Raw genomic sequence first — 17,407 nt, 5'->3', positions numbered from 1 at the left:
TGAAATGTTAAAAAATTGTACTTTAAATAATAGGAACATTTCAAAGGTTTGTGGCTGAAATCTGTCATTGTTTGCTTAAAGTTTGGCTGCGACAGGACCAGAGGAAACGATCTCTACACAAACACAGCGAACAGGAAGCTGACTGTTTGTGGGTGTGTGAATGGTTTCCAGAACAGCTCCCATTAACACCATGAGAGACCTCAAACACCCCAGCTGGTAAAAATATACCCGTAATAAGCAGGACGCTGGGAGTTCAGTCATCATGGAGACTTTTCTGTCTGCAGCTTTAGGTTTTTGGTTTCAGGGTCCGGCTGGGAGTCCGGTTCTGATTGCAGGATCTTCATTAAAAAATAAAACAAAATAAAAAATAAACAAAGCGGAGACCATGATAAACAGTTCAGGTTCCACATTTCAGCTGATTTCCTCATTTATTTTCGTAAATAAAAACCTTTCTCTCACTGATGAGGACGTCCAAGCACCTCTACAGGGCTGGTTGTCTTAAACCTATTTCCTGCTGGCAATGCTTCGCTCTGATGAACTGGGAGAACTGGTTCACACACACTGGAAACATCAGACGGGGTCAGACAGGGCCAAGCGCTAGCTTCCTGCTCCCAACCCCCCTGAGTCTCCTGCCTCCAATTCCTCAGCCGGCTGGAGTGTGTCGGTTCACATCCACCTCTGAGGACAGCTCGTCTCTCTCTGTCACAGCTGCTCAGATGCTCAGAGTTTGGTCTAGAGACACTTTTAGGTTTAAAAAACTTCAGCAATATCTGCAGGTTTGATAACTCTGACCGTATGAACTATTTATCAACACATTTAAACAATAAATGTGAAGCAAAGTCAAGAAGCGATGCAGAAAAACTAGAAAAAGGTGAGAAAATAAGCTTATAATAACAGACATGAGTAGAGCAGGGAGTCAATGATATAACTGCAATAGGAGCACAACAACAAAACTCCATGAGATGGAAGTTCAGGGAAGGATAAGCAGCTGTAAGAGCTGCCAGAAAACAACAAGAAAAACAGAAGTGGAAGCTCAGTTAGAAACTGATGGAGTTCCAACATCTTCACGAAGGAATGAGGAGGAACCTGAAAGATCAACTCAGAACTTCACAGGAGGAGCTTGTTGATCGACTCCTGGTGAAAAAATAAAAGGCTTTGATCAAAGAAACCGAGTCTGGATGGATGGATGGATGGATGGATGGTTGGTTGGTTGGATGAATGGTTGGTTGGATGGATGGATGGATGGATGGATGGATGGATGGATGGATGGATGGATGGTTGGTTGGTTGGATGAATGGTTGGTTGGATGGATGGATGGATGGATGGATGGATGGTTGGTTGGTTGGATGAATGGTTGGTTGGATGGATGGATGGATGGATGGATGATGGATGGTTGGATGGATGGATGGATGGATGGATGGATGGATGGATGGTTGGTTGGTTGGTTGGATGAATGGTTGGTTGGTTGGATGGATGGATGGATGGATGGATGGATGGATGATGGATGGATGGTTGGTTGGATGGTTGGTTGGATGAATGGTTGGTTGGATGAATGGTTGGTTGGATGGATGATGGATGGATGATGGATGGATGGTTGGTTGGATGAATGGTTGGTTGGATGGATGGTTGGATGGATGAATGGTTGGTTGGATGGATGATGGATGGATGGATGGATGGTTGGTTGGATGAATGGATGGATGGTTGGTTGGATGGATGGATGGATGGATGGATGGATGGATGATGGATGGATGGTTGGTTGGATGAATGGTTGGTTGGATGGATGGATGGATGGTTGGTTGGATGGATGGATGGATGGATGGTTGGTTGGATGGTTGGTTGGATGAATGGCTGGTTGGATGGATGGATGGATGGATGGGTGGATGATGGATGGATGGTTGGCTGGATGAATGGTTGGTTGGATGGATGGATGGATGGTTGGTTGGATGGTTGGTTGGATGGTTGGTTGGATGAATGGTTGGTTGGATGGATGGATGAATGGATGGATGGATGGATGATGGATGGATGGTTGGCTGGATGAATGGTTGGTTGGATGGATGGATGGATGGTTGGTTGGATGGTTGGTTGGATGAATGGTTGGTTGGATGGATGGTTGGTTGGATGGATGAATGGTTGGTTGGATAGATGATGGATGGATGGTTGGTTGGATGAATGGTTGGTTGGATGGATGGATGGATGGATGGTTGGATGGATGGTTGGTTGGATGAATGGTTGGTTGGATGGATGGATGTATGATGGATGGATGATGGATGGATGGTTGGTTGGATGGATGGTTGGTTGGATGAATGGTTGGTTGAATGGATGGTTGGATGGATGAATGGTTGGTTGGATGAATGGTTGGTTGGATGGATGGTTGGTTGGATGAATGGTTGGTTGGATGGATGGTTGGATGGATGAATGGTTGGTTGGATGAATGGTTGGTTGGATGGATGGTTGGTTGGATGAATGGTTGGTTGGATGGATGGTTGGTTGGATGAATGGTTGGTTGGATGGATGGTTGGTTGGATGGATGGTTGGTTGGATGAATGGTTGGTTGAATGAATGGTTGGTTGGATGGATGGTTGGATGGATGAATGGTTGGTTGGATGAATGGTTGGTTGGATGGATGGTTGGTTGGATGGATGGTTGGATGGATGAATGGTTGGTTGGATGAATTGTTGGTTGGATGAATGGTTGGTTGGTTGGATGGATGGTTGGTTGGATGAATGGTTGGTTGGATGGATGGTTGGTTGGATGGATGGATGGTTGGATGGATGAATGGTTGGTTGGATGGATGATGGATCGATGGTTGGTTGGATGAATGGTTGGTTGGATGGATGATGGATGTATGGATGGTTGGTTGGATGAATGGTTGGTTGGATGGATGGTTGGATGGTTGGTTGGATGGATGGTTGGATGGATGGTTGGTTGGATGAATGGTTGGATGGATGGATGGTTGGTTGGATGAATGGTTGGTTGGATGGATGGATGTATAGTTGGATGGATGGATGGATGGATGGATGGATGGATGACTCTTGCTTCTGTTCTCTGACCAACAGCCTTCGTAATGTTTTGGTATCAAAATGCTCTGAGCAGAGAATGTTCTGGACGTTTCCGTCTCAGATCAGTCCATGACTCCCAGAGTCCCTGTTTGTCCTGCTGCTGATCAGAAACAGGCCCTGAAGCCGGGCCGAGGCGATGATGCTGCACGGTATCTGGTGTCAGGTGATATTTCTGATGTGGGTTGGGCTCTGTGACCTCACCGCCATCCAACACTGGGCTTTTTGTCTTCCTCTGGAGGTAAAATGAGCCCTTCTGTCATCGAGGCCTTAAAGAGGCTTTTAAACGGATCCAGAAACGGCTCATATCGACCCGTCAGTCACACGGCGCGGTTTCACTGCAGCTCCTCATGAACGTAATGTGTCTCTGGCTGATCTTTAACCCTCAAACTCATCTCCCTGCAGCTCAGAGCGGGTCAGAACCGCCCCAACCTGCACAGGAAAGAACAAGAAATCACCCAGGCCTCAGAAAGGATTCCAGTTACTGACGTCTGTTGTTTTAAGGATCTAAGTAGTTCTGTTTTTAACACTAAATGCATCTCATGTCCTATCAGAGCAAAGACCTGCCTTTAGCTTTAGTGGGAAGGTCCTGCCGCCATCAGAGCGGCCATGAATCAGGGGGAGAGTTGGCCTAGTCCAGAGGTCATGGATTAGCGGGCCAAGGTGCCAACCTGATTTAAAACATTTCTACCGCATGTTGTCTAATTTCAGTTGCGCCACTTCTCCTGTTAATACGGTAAAGCTCTGGGGAGCGTCCGGCTCCAGGCTGCACGTGATCCAAATGAGCCAATGAGCTGTCAGTCTGGGTTGCTGCTGCTGCCACTTTTAGACACAGCAGGCAAACCTGTGGCAAGCCGGGCGATGGGAAAGAAGGAGAAGACCATGAGAAAAAGAGAGCAGAGAAAGTGTGGACTGCTGGAAGAACTGCGGTGAACTGGTGAAAGAAAAGTGAAATGGCGTGCTCAAAGTTGACCCTGCACATTTAGAGGATGTTTGGCTCAACCTGCTGCTGTGAAGCAGGATTCTCCACCATGAACAGAATCAACAATAAATCTGGATCCAGGCTCAAAATGAGCACCTTGATATGTGCTTGAGAATGGCTTAGTCTCTGGTTAAACCCAGGTTTAAAGCCTAAAGCCCACTGCCAACATTAAGACAGAAAAAAGAAAGAAAATAACAAACGATCAGTTCAAGTGTTTGAGAAAATGTGGGAATCAGGAAATTGTCTATTATAAACTAGGGATGGAATGGTTTATGAAAACCGTCCGAACCGTTCGGTCCAGAGCAGAAGGTGGCGGTACTGCGACCAAAGCCAACCACCAGTAGTAAACAAGAAGAAGAAGAAGCGAAGCAGCGTAGCCGGGTGTAGCAGAAAAAATCAGTTGTGGCTCCCGTCCGCTCCCCTCTGAGTTCCTTGGAGATCGTAGAGATCATGCGCGAAATTATTAAACTCAAAGCAGCAAAACATGCGGAAATGATCCATGGTTTTCGCGGATCATTAAAAATAATTACAATTCGTTAATTTTTTGGGATTTTTTCATTATTTTTTATGGGATTTCGTTGTACACTGGAAAATGGATTTAAAAATAAGTAGAAATGTCTTAAATTAAGTGTATTTACCCTTAATTTGATTAGGTAAAACAGATAGTTTGTGTGTTTTTGCTCTTAAAATAAGAAAATTAGATAAAATGCACCTGAAATAAGACAATGCAATCGTTTTTTTTTATTGTAAGTGTAAATTGTCTTCTTCAATTGGCAAAATCTCTCTTTTATCACCTAAATCCAAGAACAAATACACTTATTTTAAGAAAAAACTACTTATCTATATTTCGATTTTTTTTCCAGTGTAACAATCAACATATACCGAACCGAAAACCGTGACCACGAAACCGTGAACCGAACCGAACCGTTCCACCCCTACTATAAACCAAACTGAACGATTTGGTGTTGGATTGAGGACCCAAAAGCAGAGGCAAGTAGGCAGAGGTGAATTTAGGTGGGTTTAATGAGGTTCACGGAGGCAGGAATCAAAAATCCAACAAAATTAACAAACAAACCAGAACCAAGGAGACATCAGGGGAAACCAAACTCTAGGAGCCAGGGAGAGACGAGGAAAGCAGACAGAAGTTAGACGAGGATCCAGCAAACAGGAACTGAAGAGGGAGGCTTTTAAAGGGGACAGAGACAAAGAGAGGGCTAACGAGAGGATTGGAAACAGGTGAGGGCAGAGCAGAAAACAGAGCTAGGGAAAGAGGACACAAGAGGGCAGCAGAGGACAACAAATAGAAAACTTGGAAGACAGGAACTAACAAGAAAACAACAACATAATAATTAAACACTAAAACAAGGAGCAAAGTAAAACTGAATACTCTAAATAAACATAACAAAACCAAGACTGACACAAACTGAACGATTGTTGTTCTCTACTTAAAAAAATTATTTAATTTTAATGTGGAAAAATTTTCATTTTTTTATTCTATATCCAAAAAGTCAATGTATAACATGGATGCACCTAAAAACCTAATTTTATTTCAGTGTTAAATTCTGTTTAAAGTAAATAAAAATGTCTCTGGACCTTTACTGGTTGATGATTTTCTTTATTCGAACCCCGCTGGTTTTTTATTGGTTACCCCTGGCCTAGTGGTCAGAGCAGTGCAACTTCTCCGTTGTAAGCCCAATAAAGTCACATTTCTAAAAGAAATGATTCTGAGTGTCAGATTAACAATAAATAAACACCCAGGATTATTTTGGGGTAGATGATCGCAGACGACTTAAACCTGACCTTTGAAGATAAAACTGAACCACAGATCAGACAGGCCGACCCTCCTCTTCCTCTGGTGAACGTCGGTTTGTCTAGTCGTGATAATCAGCTGCAGTTGTGAAAACAGGCTGACATCACAGTTGAGATGCTTCAGACTGCGGCGTCAAAGGATAGATTAACCTAAGCACTGATTCGGAGCAGCATCTAAAACACGACGGTAGAATCTGGGAAAACAAGAAAGAAAAGCAATATGAGGACGTCTAACGTTCTTCACACAGGAAAAAACTAAATGTAGATAAGTGATTTTTTCTTAAAATAAATATATTTGTTCATGGATTGAGGAGGTTAAGAGATATTTTGCCAACATAACGAGACAATTTATATTTAAACTAAAAAAGACACAATTACATTGTCTTATTTCAAGTGCGTATTATCTAATTATCTTATTTAAAGACTAAAAAAACTAATTTCATTAGCAAACTATCTCATTAACCTGCTCAAATTAAGGGTAAATACACTTAATTTAAGACATTTTTACTTATAATTTTTCCGATGCAGAACCTCAGGGTCAATCTACACTGTTCCACACTGCAAAAACGATCTAGAAATAAGTAAGAATTTCTTAAATTAAGTTTATTTATCCTTATTTTAAGTAAGTAAATGAGATAGTTTGCCAACGGAATGAGTATTTTTACTCTTAAAATAAGATAATTAGATAATATGCACTTGAAATAAGACAACATAATTGTGTTTTCTTATTTTAAGTGTAAATTGTCTTGTTCCATTGGCAAAATGTCTCTTTTAACTCATCAATTCAAGAACAAATGCTCTTATTTAAATTACTTATCTAGATTTTGATTTTTTCCAATGCAACCGGCAAATTAATGAGCAAAACATCCATATTTTCTAAATAAAGACAAACTATAATTTCATACAGCCTTTCCTAACAAACATATATTTAAACGTCCATGTTCTCTAAATTAAAGTTGAAATGGACAAAATTCTTTAAAGTTTGAGTTCTGGGGTGGAAATCTTTTCCATTGTCATTACTTACCTACTTTTATCAATAATCATTCTGCATTATATTGATATTTAAAACTATTAATATATATATTTATTAAAATATTTTTTTATCTATGAGGACTCTTAGATGACTTGCAGAGACACAATTTTCTCTTTATCCCATAAAAAACTAAATCTAGTTTGGAAAAGGGCATCATTTCTGTATTAATCATCTTTAATGTCAGTATATTAATGTCCATAATTAATTACAGTGTTTTGTTATCAAGTAATTATGAACATATGGAAAATTAGTAAGTAATATATGAAAAATTAAAATGTTTTGAATATTCCACTTGATTATTAGAGGGGAAAAAATGGTAGCACTGAAAAAAAAATCTAGATATAAGTAAAAATGTTAGGGATGCATGATATTGGGATTTTGGCCGATATCCGATATTTTAACCCTTTCATGCATAGTGGTCACTACAGTGGACAGTTATTAAATGGTTGTTTTCTCTTAAATGAACATGTTTTAATGTCACATTTGCACATACACTATATTGCCAAAAGTATTTGCTCACCTGCCTTGACTCACATATGAGCTTAAGTGACATCCCGTTCCTAATCCATAGGGTTCAATATGACGTCGGTCCACCCTTTGCAGCTAGAACAGCTTCAACTCTTCTGGGAAGGCTGTCCACAAGGTTTAGGAGTGTGTTTATGGGAATTTTTGACCATTCTTCCAGAAGCGCATTTGTGAGGTCGCACACTGATGTTGGACGAGAAGGCCTGGCTCTCAGTCTCCGCTCTAATTCATCCCAAAGGTGTTCTATCGGGTTGAGGTCAGGACTCTGTGCAGGCCAGTCAAGTTCATCCACACCAGACTCTGTCATCCATGTCTTTATGGACCTTGCTTTGTGCACTGGTGCACAGTCATGTTGGAAGAGGAAGGGGCCAGCTCCAAACTGTTCCCACAAAGTTGGGAGCATGGAATTGTCCAAAATGTCTTGGGATGCTGAAGCATTCAGAGTTCCTTTCACTGGAACTAAGGGGCCAAGCCCAGCTCCTGAAAAACAACCCCACACCATAATCCCCCCTCCACCAAACTTTACACTTGGCACAATGCAGTCAGACAAGTACCGTTCTCCTGGCAACCGCCAAACCCAGACCCGTCCATCAGATTGCCAGATGGAGAAGCGCGATTCGTCACTCCAGAGAACGCGTCTCCACTGCTCTAGAGTCCAGTGGCGGCGTGCTTTACACCACCGCATCCGACGCTTTGCATTGCACTTGGTGATGTATGGCTTGGATGCAGCTGCTCGCCCATGGAAACCCATTCCATGAAGCTCTCTGCGCACTGTTCTTGAGCTAATCTGAAGGCCACATGAAGTTTGGAGGTCTGTAGTGATTGACTCTGCAGAAAGTTGGCGACCTCTTCGCACTATGCGCGTCAGCATCCGCTGACCCCGCTCCGTCAGTTTACGTGGCCTACCACTTCGTGGCTGAGTTGCTGTCGTTCCCAAACACTTCCATTTTCTTATAATACAGCTGACAGTTGACTGTGGAATATTTAGGAGCGAGGAAATTTCACGACTGGATTTGTTGCACAGGTGGCATCCTATCACAGTTCCACGCTGGAATTCACTGAGCTCCTGAGAGCGACCCATTCTTTCACAAATGTTTGTAAAAACAGTCTGCATGCCTAGGTGCTTGAATTTATACACCTGTGGCCATGGAAGTGATTGGAACACCTGATTCCAATAATTTGGATGGGTGAGCAAATACTTTTGGCAATATAGTGTATGTTACTACAGTGGACGCTAATGTATCATCCTGCCACTTGTCAAACTGCCACCTACTCCTCAGCCTTTGCAAGTGACTTTTTTTTCCTCAAAAAAAAACAAAATGGCTGACAGAGGAGCACATGGGTTGTGAGGGAGAGGAATATCTGCTCATTCCTTCTATTCTAGGCGATCCTTGCAGGTAAAAAAAATATGGGGCCATCAAGTAACAATAGTTTTCTTTAAAACAAAACAAAACAAGGTTATATCAGTTGCACAAATGCGCATTGTCCACCCAAGTGGACATGTTACCAACTCCCTAAAGAAAGTATATTTTTAAAAAAAATTTATGAAAATGTTTTTTTCATTCATAAAGAGTAATAAAAACACTTGGTAAAAAAATCATAACATATACTATCGTAATTCATGCATGAAAGGGTTAAAACTCATGTAGCCGATAACCGATATCGATACCGATGTTAAAGCTGGACAAAAATAAGTAGTTATTGAAAATAGCAGTTTTGTTATCCATTTCTGACACTTTGAAAAATAATATACTCAAATATATTTTTATATGCTGATATCAAATAGATTTTTAAAAACTTTAGAAACTCAGAAGCTGATCAAATATCGGGTTAAATATCGGTGGGGTGGCCGATGTCCGATATTCAGTTTTAAGGCCGATACCGATAGGGGGCCGATTATATCGTGCATCCCTAAAAAAATGTCTTAAACTAAGTGTAATTACTCTTGATTTACTTAGGTAAATCAGATGATATGCCAATGAAATGAGGATTTTTTCTCTTAAAATAAGACAATTAGATAATATGCACTTAAAATAAGACAATGTAATTGTGTTTTCTTATTTTAAGTGTAAATTGTCTTGTTCCATTGGCAAAATGTCTCTTTTATGTCCTCAATTCAAGAACAAATGCACTTATTTTAAGAAAAAATCTCATTTTTTTCAGTGAGGGGTGGCCAGTGATTGGCTAAGGGTGGCCATGGCCCCTCATTTAGCTCCGCCCCTGTTTAAAAATCCTAAAGAAAACAGAGTTTAAAGGGTAAAAAAAACACAGATTTTAATTCTGAACGTCTTCAACTTAAACTATTTTTCCAGCTTTTGAATACAGATGAAAGACAGGAAGAAATTAGGTGAAGTTGCTGCTGGTCTTAAAAACTCTGTGAAATGTTTGTTTTCATTGTTTTTAATAAAAAAACTTCAAACAGGTTGTAGTATAGACAAGTACATAATAGAACAGCTTTACTTCTGTTCATTCTACTAAATTCCTCACAAAAAACACAAAATGATGTATTACAAATTAGAACATTAAACAGAACCAATAAATATATTTTCAGGAAAGAAATGATATAAAAACAGTCATGGAACGACTGAAACAGCAGCTCAGCTTCTAACCAATCACAGCATGACGTCACTCAGATGTTTAGGCCTTGATTTTTCTTCTCTTTCTGAAAGATTAAAGATCATTTATGATGCATGTTTGTGTTTTTTGACTGAAAATAAATCTAATAACATTTGAATAAAACATTTAGTAGAAAAAAGGAGCAAAAGTTTCAATGAAAACTTCAGATTCATAAGAAATATTTTAATTTCAGGATTGATTAGTTAGAATAAGTGAACCGTTGGTATGAAAGATAAACCCATGGGATTATAATCTGCCAAATTAAGACTGAAATTAAAGTTTTTACTGTACTTCAAATGCTCAGAAGTTTGACGAGTTGCAGAAAAGGTTTGGATTCTGAGTGGATTTGACATTCAGACATTTTAAAGTTTCCAGATTTGGTTAAATCTGAAACGGAGCAGATGATTTTTAAAGTGAGAAATAATCCACTGCCTGGCGACACTGAAGAGACGGGAAGCAATCAGTGCCAAAAACACCAAGTTAGAACAACAATGAGGGCAGACTTTATGGGAAAATATAAAAATAAAGATTAAAAACTAATTATAAAGCGATAAATGGAAGAAAGAGGAAAGGAAGGCTGATTATAGGTGGATTATTATAAATGGGTGTTTAGTTTTCAGGTGGATATGCTGTTTATTTTATGTAAAAAACTTTTTTTAATCCAAACTTGTATCATAATTTCTTTTATTTTCCAAACTATTATTTTTTTATTGGCTATTTTATCCATATTTATGCTTTTTTTTCCTCCTACTGTTTATATTTGATCACTGCTGTACTTTAGGAAAAGGAAATGTTCATTTACTTTCTGAAAAGCTGCACTAAACTAAAATTAATTTGGTTTGTATAGAAAAAGACAATAAAAGTTGTCTAAGGCTAATGTTCTAAACATCTAAATTTAAAATAAACTAATTTCCAGCAGGAGTGGGCGTCATTCGTATCCTTACCTGTGAAAAGTTTCTCTTCATGATCAGAAGATTTCTCGTTTAAATTAATAATTTATGGTTTTATAGTTTTTACCAGAGTTTAAAATTGAGCTTATTTTTCTCTTTTTGCCGCTTTCTACGGAGCCCCTAAAGGGACATGGAGGGAAAAAATATAGTTTTGGGAGATCCCGCAAACCTTTTGCGAGATCTCATAAAAAATACACTTTTGCTAGATCCCACAATACTTTTGCGAGATCTCGCAAAACTATTGCGGGATCTTGCAAAAGTATTGCGAGATCTCGCAGAAAAAGAACTTTTGCGAGATCCCGCAAAACTTTTGCGAGATCTTGTAAAAAATACACTTTTGCTAGATCCCACAATACTTTTGCGAGATCTCGTAAAAAATAAACTTTTGTTAGATCCCACAATACTTTTGCGAGATCCCGCAAAACTTTTGCGAGATCTCGTAAAAAATAAACTTTTGTTAGATCCCACAATACTTTTGCGAGATCCCGCAAAACTTTTGCGAGATCTCATAAAAAATAAACTTTTGCTAGATCCCACAATACTTTTGGGAGATGTCGCAAAACTATTGCAGGATCTCGCAAAAGTATTGTGAGTTCTCGCAAAAAAAGAACTTTTGCGAGATCTTGTAAAAAATACACTTTTGCTAGATCCCACAATACTTTTGCGAGATCTCGTAAAAAATAAACTTTTGTTAGATCCCACAATACTTTTGCGAGATCCCGCAAAACTTTTGCGAGATCTCATAAAAAATAAACTTTTGCTAGATCCCACAATACTTTTGGGAGATGTCGCAAAACTATTGCAGGATCTCGCAAAAGTATTGTGAGTTCTCGCAAAAAAAGAACTTTTGCGAGATCTTGTGAAAAATAAACTTTTACGAGATCTCGCAGAAGTTCTTTTTTCCCTCCATGTCCCTTTAGGGGCACCGTAGATTTCTATGTGAAATTGAATTTCCCTGAAGGAATAATCCTGAGGAATAAATCCAGTCTAAACCAGGGATTAAGTCGAACCTCTGAAGTAAACAGAAATGTTTCACTCCATTTATTAAGATATAACGCAATTACTTTCATATTTAAATAAACATAATTATAAATTTACATTAATTTGTTTATTCTTTTAATTTTACAGCAAAATTAACATTTATTTCACGTATTAGATCAATCAAAACATCTACTTAATTATGCAAATTATTCTCAGGGATCAGAGCATGGATTTTTATGACCGCCCCCTTGGTGTCTCGAGTCCTCCCAGGGGGTCCCGACCCTCATTTTGAGAACCTCTGCTCTAAAAACAAAAAGTTAAATCAATCAGGATTAAAAAACATTACTTTTCCTTTAGAGCAGAAAAAGATGAACTAGATGTCATTATTACAAGATGTAAAGAAATAGAAATATTTTATGTAACTGGTTTCCTGAAGGAGCAGATTTTAAATTTTGTATTTTTCTGGCAGAAAGATTAAAGAATGAATGTTTTTATTTATTTAATCACCTTTTTCGGCTATGATGGGAACATAACGTCAAATATAAACAATAAAAACTGCTTAGACACATTTCAACCTATATATGAATTTCTGTGGCTCAGATCAAAGGCATCGCCATGGTAACGTGTCAAAGAGGTGACTTTATGCAAAACCTGACATTTTAGTTTTAATTCACAATTTTTTCATCTGCGTGATGAAGAGGCTAAACCAGCCAATCAGAGCCCAGCAGGATGAATAAGGAGGCGGAGCAGCTGATGGGTTCAGTTCCAGCTGATTTATTCTCAGACATAAACAGACTTTATGGTAAAAACCACCAAGTTCAAACATTTTCCTCTCTGCTACAAAATAAAGAGAAATGAAATAAAAACGCAGGAAGTTCATTTCATCGTTTTTCCTTCATATTGCACAAAAAATAATGAGCAACAAAAACAAGAATGTGCTGCTGATGAAGTGATAGAAAAATAATTAAAATACGTAACAGAAATGTCCAGTTTCTCCTCCTGCTCTCGTTACAATCAGTCACACAAACTTTTCTTTTCTTTTTTATCTATTTATACACATTTACACGGCGAGCAAAGATCCGTCTGTCTGGACGCTCTTTAAAAACAACTGCAAGGCTTTAAGTCAAAGAGCAGAACCGGAACCAACAGGAAGAAAACAAACAAGTGCCTGACATTCCCTCTGAATGTACAAAAATATGCCTGAAAATAGTTTTTATTATTATTATTTTTAGAAAGATGAGGTATGTTTGGTTTGCTGATATCAAAAAGGATCAGTTTGGGTTTCAGGAGCTGAAAAAATAGACGATAAGAAAAAAGTTACATTGAAGACCTGAAGTCCTGCAGCTGGACCAGGTCCTGGTTTCTGGATCAAATTCCTGGTTTCTGGATCAAAGTCCTGGTTTCTGGATCAAAGTCCTGGTTTCTGGACCAGGTCCTGGTTTCTGGATCAAAGTCCTGGTTTCTGGACCAGATCCTGGTTTCTGGATCAAAGTCCTGGTTTCTGGATCAAAGTCCTGGTTTCTGGATCAAATTCCTGGTTTCTGGATCAAAGTCCTGGTTTCTGGATCAAAGTCCTGGTTTCTGGATCAAAGTCCTGGTTTCTGGATCAAAGTCCTGGTTTCTGGACCAGATCCTGGTTTCTGGATCAAAGTCCTGGTTTCTGGATCAAAGTCCTGGTTTCTGGATCAAAGTCCTGGTTTCTGGATCAAAGTCCTGGTTTCTGGATCAAAGTCCTGGTTTCTGGACCAGATCCTGGTTTCTGGATCAAAGTCCTGGTTTCTGGACCAGATCCTGGTTTCTGGATCAAATTCCTGGTTTCTGGATCAAATTCCTGGTTTCTGGATCAAAGTCCTGGTTTCTGGACCAGATCCTGGTTTCTGGATCAAAGTCCTGGTTTCTGGACCAGATCCTGGTTTCTGGATCAAAGTCCTTGTTTCTGGACCATGTTGTGGGTTCTGGATCAAAGTCCCAGTTCTGGACCAGATCCAGGTTTCTGGATCAGATCTCGGTTGTGGACCAAAGCCCTAGTTTCTTGACCAGGTTCTGGTTTTGGACCACATCGTGGGTTGGGGATCAAAGTCTCGGTTCTGGAGCAGATCCAGGTTTCTGGACCAGGTCTTGGTTTCTGGAACAGGTTCTGGTTTAGGACCAGGTCCTGTTTTTTGGATCAGATCTCGGTTGTGGACCAAAGTCCTGGTTTCTGGACCAGGTTCTGGTTTTGGACCATGTCGTGGGTTCGGGATCAAAGTCTGTACCAGGTCCTGGTTTCTAAACCAGGTCCTGGTTTCTTGGCCAGGTCTCGATTCTGGACCAGGTCCTGGTATCTAGACCAGGTCCTGGTTTTACGCTGCTTGCTGGTTCCGGGTTTGTGGGTCGGACCTGAGAGACAGAAACTAAACGGATAAAAACCCTGTTGGAGAAAACGGTTCCTTCTTTGGGTCCCTGTGGGTCCGGGTCCTCCGGGTCCGGGTCAGTCAGTAGGTGAAGACCAGGTCTGAGAAGTTGGCCTCCAGCCAGTCTCCAGCGATCATCTCGCTGAGCTCCGGGGTGCAATAATCCGGGAACTCGAAGTGGGAGCCCAGGCTGCCCTCACAGTCCAGGTCTTTGTCCACCAGGGACAGGCTCAGGTTCCCGGAGGACGAGGTCCAGGGGTCCCCCAGGGAGCCCAGCGCCAGGTCGGCCCTCTCCTCCGCGGGGAGCTCGTCCAGGTCCTCCCCGCAGCAGGAGGAGGTGGATCCGGAGCGGGAGGAGGATGCGGGTGAGAGGGAGGCCGGGTAGGAGGCGCCGCCCTGCCGGGTGATGTTCTTGAAGCTGTAGAAGAGCCGCCCGGAGGACTCGGACTGGACCTGGAAGCTGAGGCGGGACGGTTCCTCCTCCTCCTCCTCCACCTCCTCCTCCTCGGAGTCTTCCTCCTCCTCCTCCTCCTCTTCATCGTCGGTAAAGTCCCGCTTGCTGCTCTTGAACCCGGAGCTCACCATGTACCGGTAGCGGTGCTCCTGGCTCTGCGGCGGGGGGCCGGCCGCCCTGCCGGCTGGAGCCGCGCTCTTCCCGGCCTTCAGCTTCTTAGCAGCCGCGGAGTTTTTAACCGCCGACCTGCCGCCGCTTTTCTCCGGGGACTGAGCGGAGGACTTCCCCGCTGGAAACGCGCAGCCTTCGGTCTTGGGCTTCTTCTTGGGCCGGTACTTGTAGTCCGGGTAGTCGGCCATGTGCTGCAGGCGGAGCCGCTCCGCCTCCCGGATGAACGGGATCTTCTCGGTGTCCTTCAGCATCTTCCAGCGCTTCCCGAGCCGCTTGGAGATCTCCGCGTTGTGCATGTCGGGACTCTGCTCCATGATCTTCCTCCTCTCGATCTTGGACCAAACCATGAAGGCGTTCATGGGCCGCTTAATGTGACCCGAGGCGGTTTTACACCAGTCTGGCTTCAGCGGCACGGCGCTGCAGGCCGAAGCCGCCAGCAGCTCACCCTCCTCGGTGTCCGTCGCCTCGCGGGACTCCTTGGTGATTCCCGCTCCGGGATGCTCCCTGTGCTGGACCATGGTCCCAGTCTGTTCCGGTTCACCGCAGCAGACTCCGGTAATCCACCAGCAGCACTTTCTCTGCAGTTCAGTCCGGATTTAAACTTGTTTTTCTTCCTTCCAGACGTGGAGCTCCGCTCACACCAGCAGCATCCCTCCTTCTGCTCTCACGCTCAAAAAACCGGCGTCTAATTAACATGCTGAAGTTGCGCGTGACTTTTTCCACTCCGACCATTCAGAGCTCAGCGAGGGCGAGACTATCCCGCCTCCGAGAAGCTTCTGAGCCAATCAGAGCTCAGAGTTCACTCCCACTTCTCCTCCCACCGCCGACCGGCCGTTATTTTAATCAAATTTCAATGGATAACTGAAACTGATGTTTAATGAGTTTTTATTGGTGTTCAGAGACAAAACGATCACATAATCAATTTTTATTTATACAGCCTTTAGCTTTATAAGAGGATTTTTTGCCAAATATGCTTGTTTTTAAGGACCTCCAAGGAAATATATTATTTAAATGTAGCAGAAATATTAAAATGATATAAATAAGCAGACATTCATGCAACTATTAGAAATAGTACCACTACTACAGCTAATACTGCTGTTAATAGTGATGATTGGGCAAAAAATTATTATAATAAGGGGAGTGTTGGTCAGTGGCGCCTCCAGAAATGTTTCATGGGGTGGCCAGATGGGGCCACTACAAATCCTGGGATGGCAAACTGAAACTAAAAGCCATAATTTCAGGTTGGGGAAGATTCTCAGTCATCCAGGTCATTTTCTTTCCAAAAAAAGAAAATTAAAAACAATCCACTGGATTTGTTTCCAAGTTTGAAGATGTTTCGCTTCCCATCCAAGAAGCTTTTTTTTTAAAATTCGACATATTTCTATTGAAAAACATTTTGAATTGCAAAAGGGGAATGGGAAGCACAGATCAGTTTTCAAAGGGTTGTGTAAATATTGTCATTTTGTATACATTCTGTATACACTTCCTTAAAGTGCAGCAGTGATCAAAAATAAACAGTTTGGGAGAAAAAAACCTGATGCAAAAAAACAAACAAAAAAAACTGATAAGGAAGTTCAGAGCATAAAATATATATGGTGCAAATAAATATGCAGTACTTTGGTTCGGGGCTATCAGTGCGATGCAGACAGTATTTAGAGCAGTTTGTAGGTGAGCTGCAGCTCTTGTGGAAAGTTGAACCTCCCGTTAACAGGAAGTGCAGTCTCTTCCAGGGGTGGATTTAGGAAATTTGGGGCCCTAGGCAAAGACAGGCAGGGGGCCCTCTGAATTGAGAAGACAACACATAAAACAGACCCATTATACGGATAGAGAAATTTTAATAGAACACACATCCATTATCTGTTCTAGGTTGTGTCCCTCTCTTCTTGTCCCTTTTCTTCGTTTGAGACACACTTAATATTATAAGCATTCTGATGGTATTTTAGCAAAAGGATTTTTATTAAAAACATGATTAATGTGCAAAAATAAGGAATAGTTGTATTAACCATACACGTAAACAGAGTTTTATGGGACCCTCTATAGTTTTGCTGCTATAGGCTTAGACTGCTGGAGGACATAGGGACCCCTTTTTCATCATTCTGCTTCATTCTATCTCTATTCTCCCACTCTTCAGAATCTGTTAGTTCAATATCTAATGTTCTGCTCTCTCTGCTTTTTCTCATAGTAGCTTCATCTGGTCTGTTCCTGTTTGGCTGTGACTCCATCCTGGAGAGAAATATCAGCTGTGCTGCTGCCATCAACACCTTTGTTTCTAGATGTTGGAGCTTGGCCTGTTTTCCAGTGTAGTCCTGTTTCTCTGACTGTGACTAACTGGATGTGCTCTCTTCATCCTCTGACATGGGAGCTGGCTTCACAGTTGAAACAGCTTTCAGAATGATAAGGAGAGGTAGTTCAGGGGGTGCCCTCTCTCCTCTCCCCT

At 41.5% G+C, this 17,407-nt stretch overlaps 1 protein-coding gene across 1 annotated transcript; it reads right to left on the bottom strand.

Moving 5' to 3' along the window:
- Positions 1–12,710: 12,710 nt before the first annotated feature.
- On the bottom strand, positions 12,711–15,657 carry LOC119773676 (transcription factor SOX-11-like). Its single transcript, XM_038270782.1, has one exon. It carries the CDS (start codon positions 15,486–15,488, stop codon positions 14,427–14,429), a length of 1,062 nt encoding a protein of 353 aa, XP_038126710.1. The 5' UTR covers positions 15,489–15,657; the 3' UTR covers positions 12,711–14,426.
- Between the last annotated feature and the right edge of the window lie 1,750 nt (positions 15,658–17,407).

The sequence above is a fragment of the Cyprinodon tularosa genome, unplaced genomic scaffold (genome assembly GCF_016077235.1).
Source record: "Cyprinodon tularosa strain WSP-4 unplaced genomic scaffold, ASM1607723v1 ctg777, whole genome shotgun sequence".
NCBI classification, from domain to species: Eukaryota; Metazoa; Chordata; class Actinopteri; order Cyprinodontiformes; family Cyprinodontidae; genus Cyprinodon; species Cyprinodon tularosa.
This window is presented reverse-complemented; position numbering and strand designations above follow the sequence as displayed.

What these genes read in the sequence shown, in the direction of transcription:
- LOC119773676 (XM_038270782.1), bottom strand. Translation starts at nt 15,488, where the DNA reads ATGGTCCAGCACAGGGAGCATCCCGGAGCGGGAATCACCAAGGAGTCC.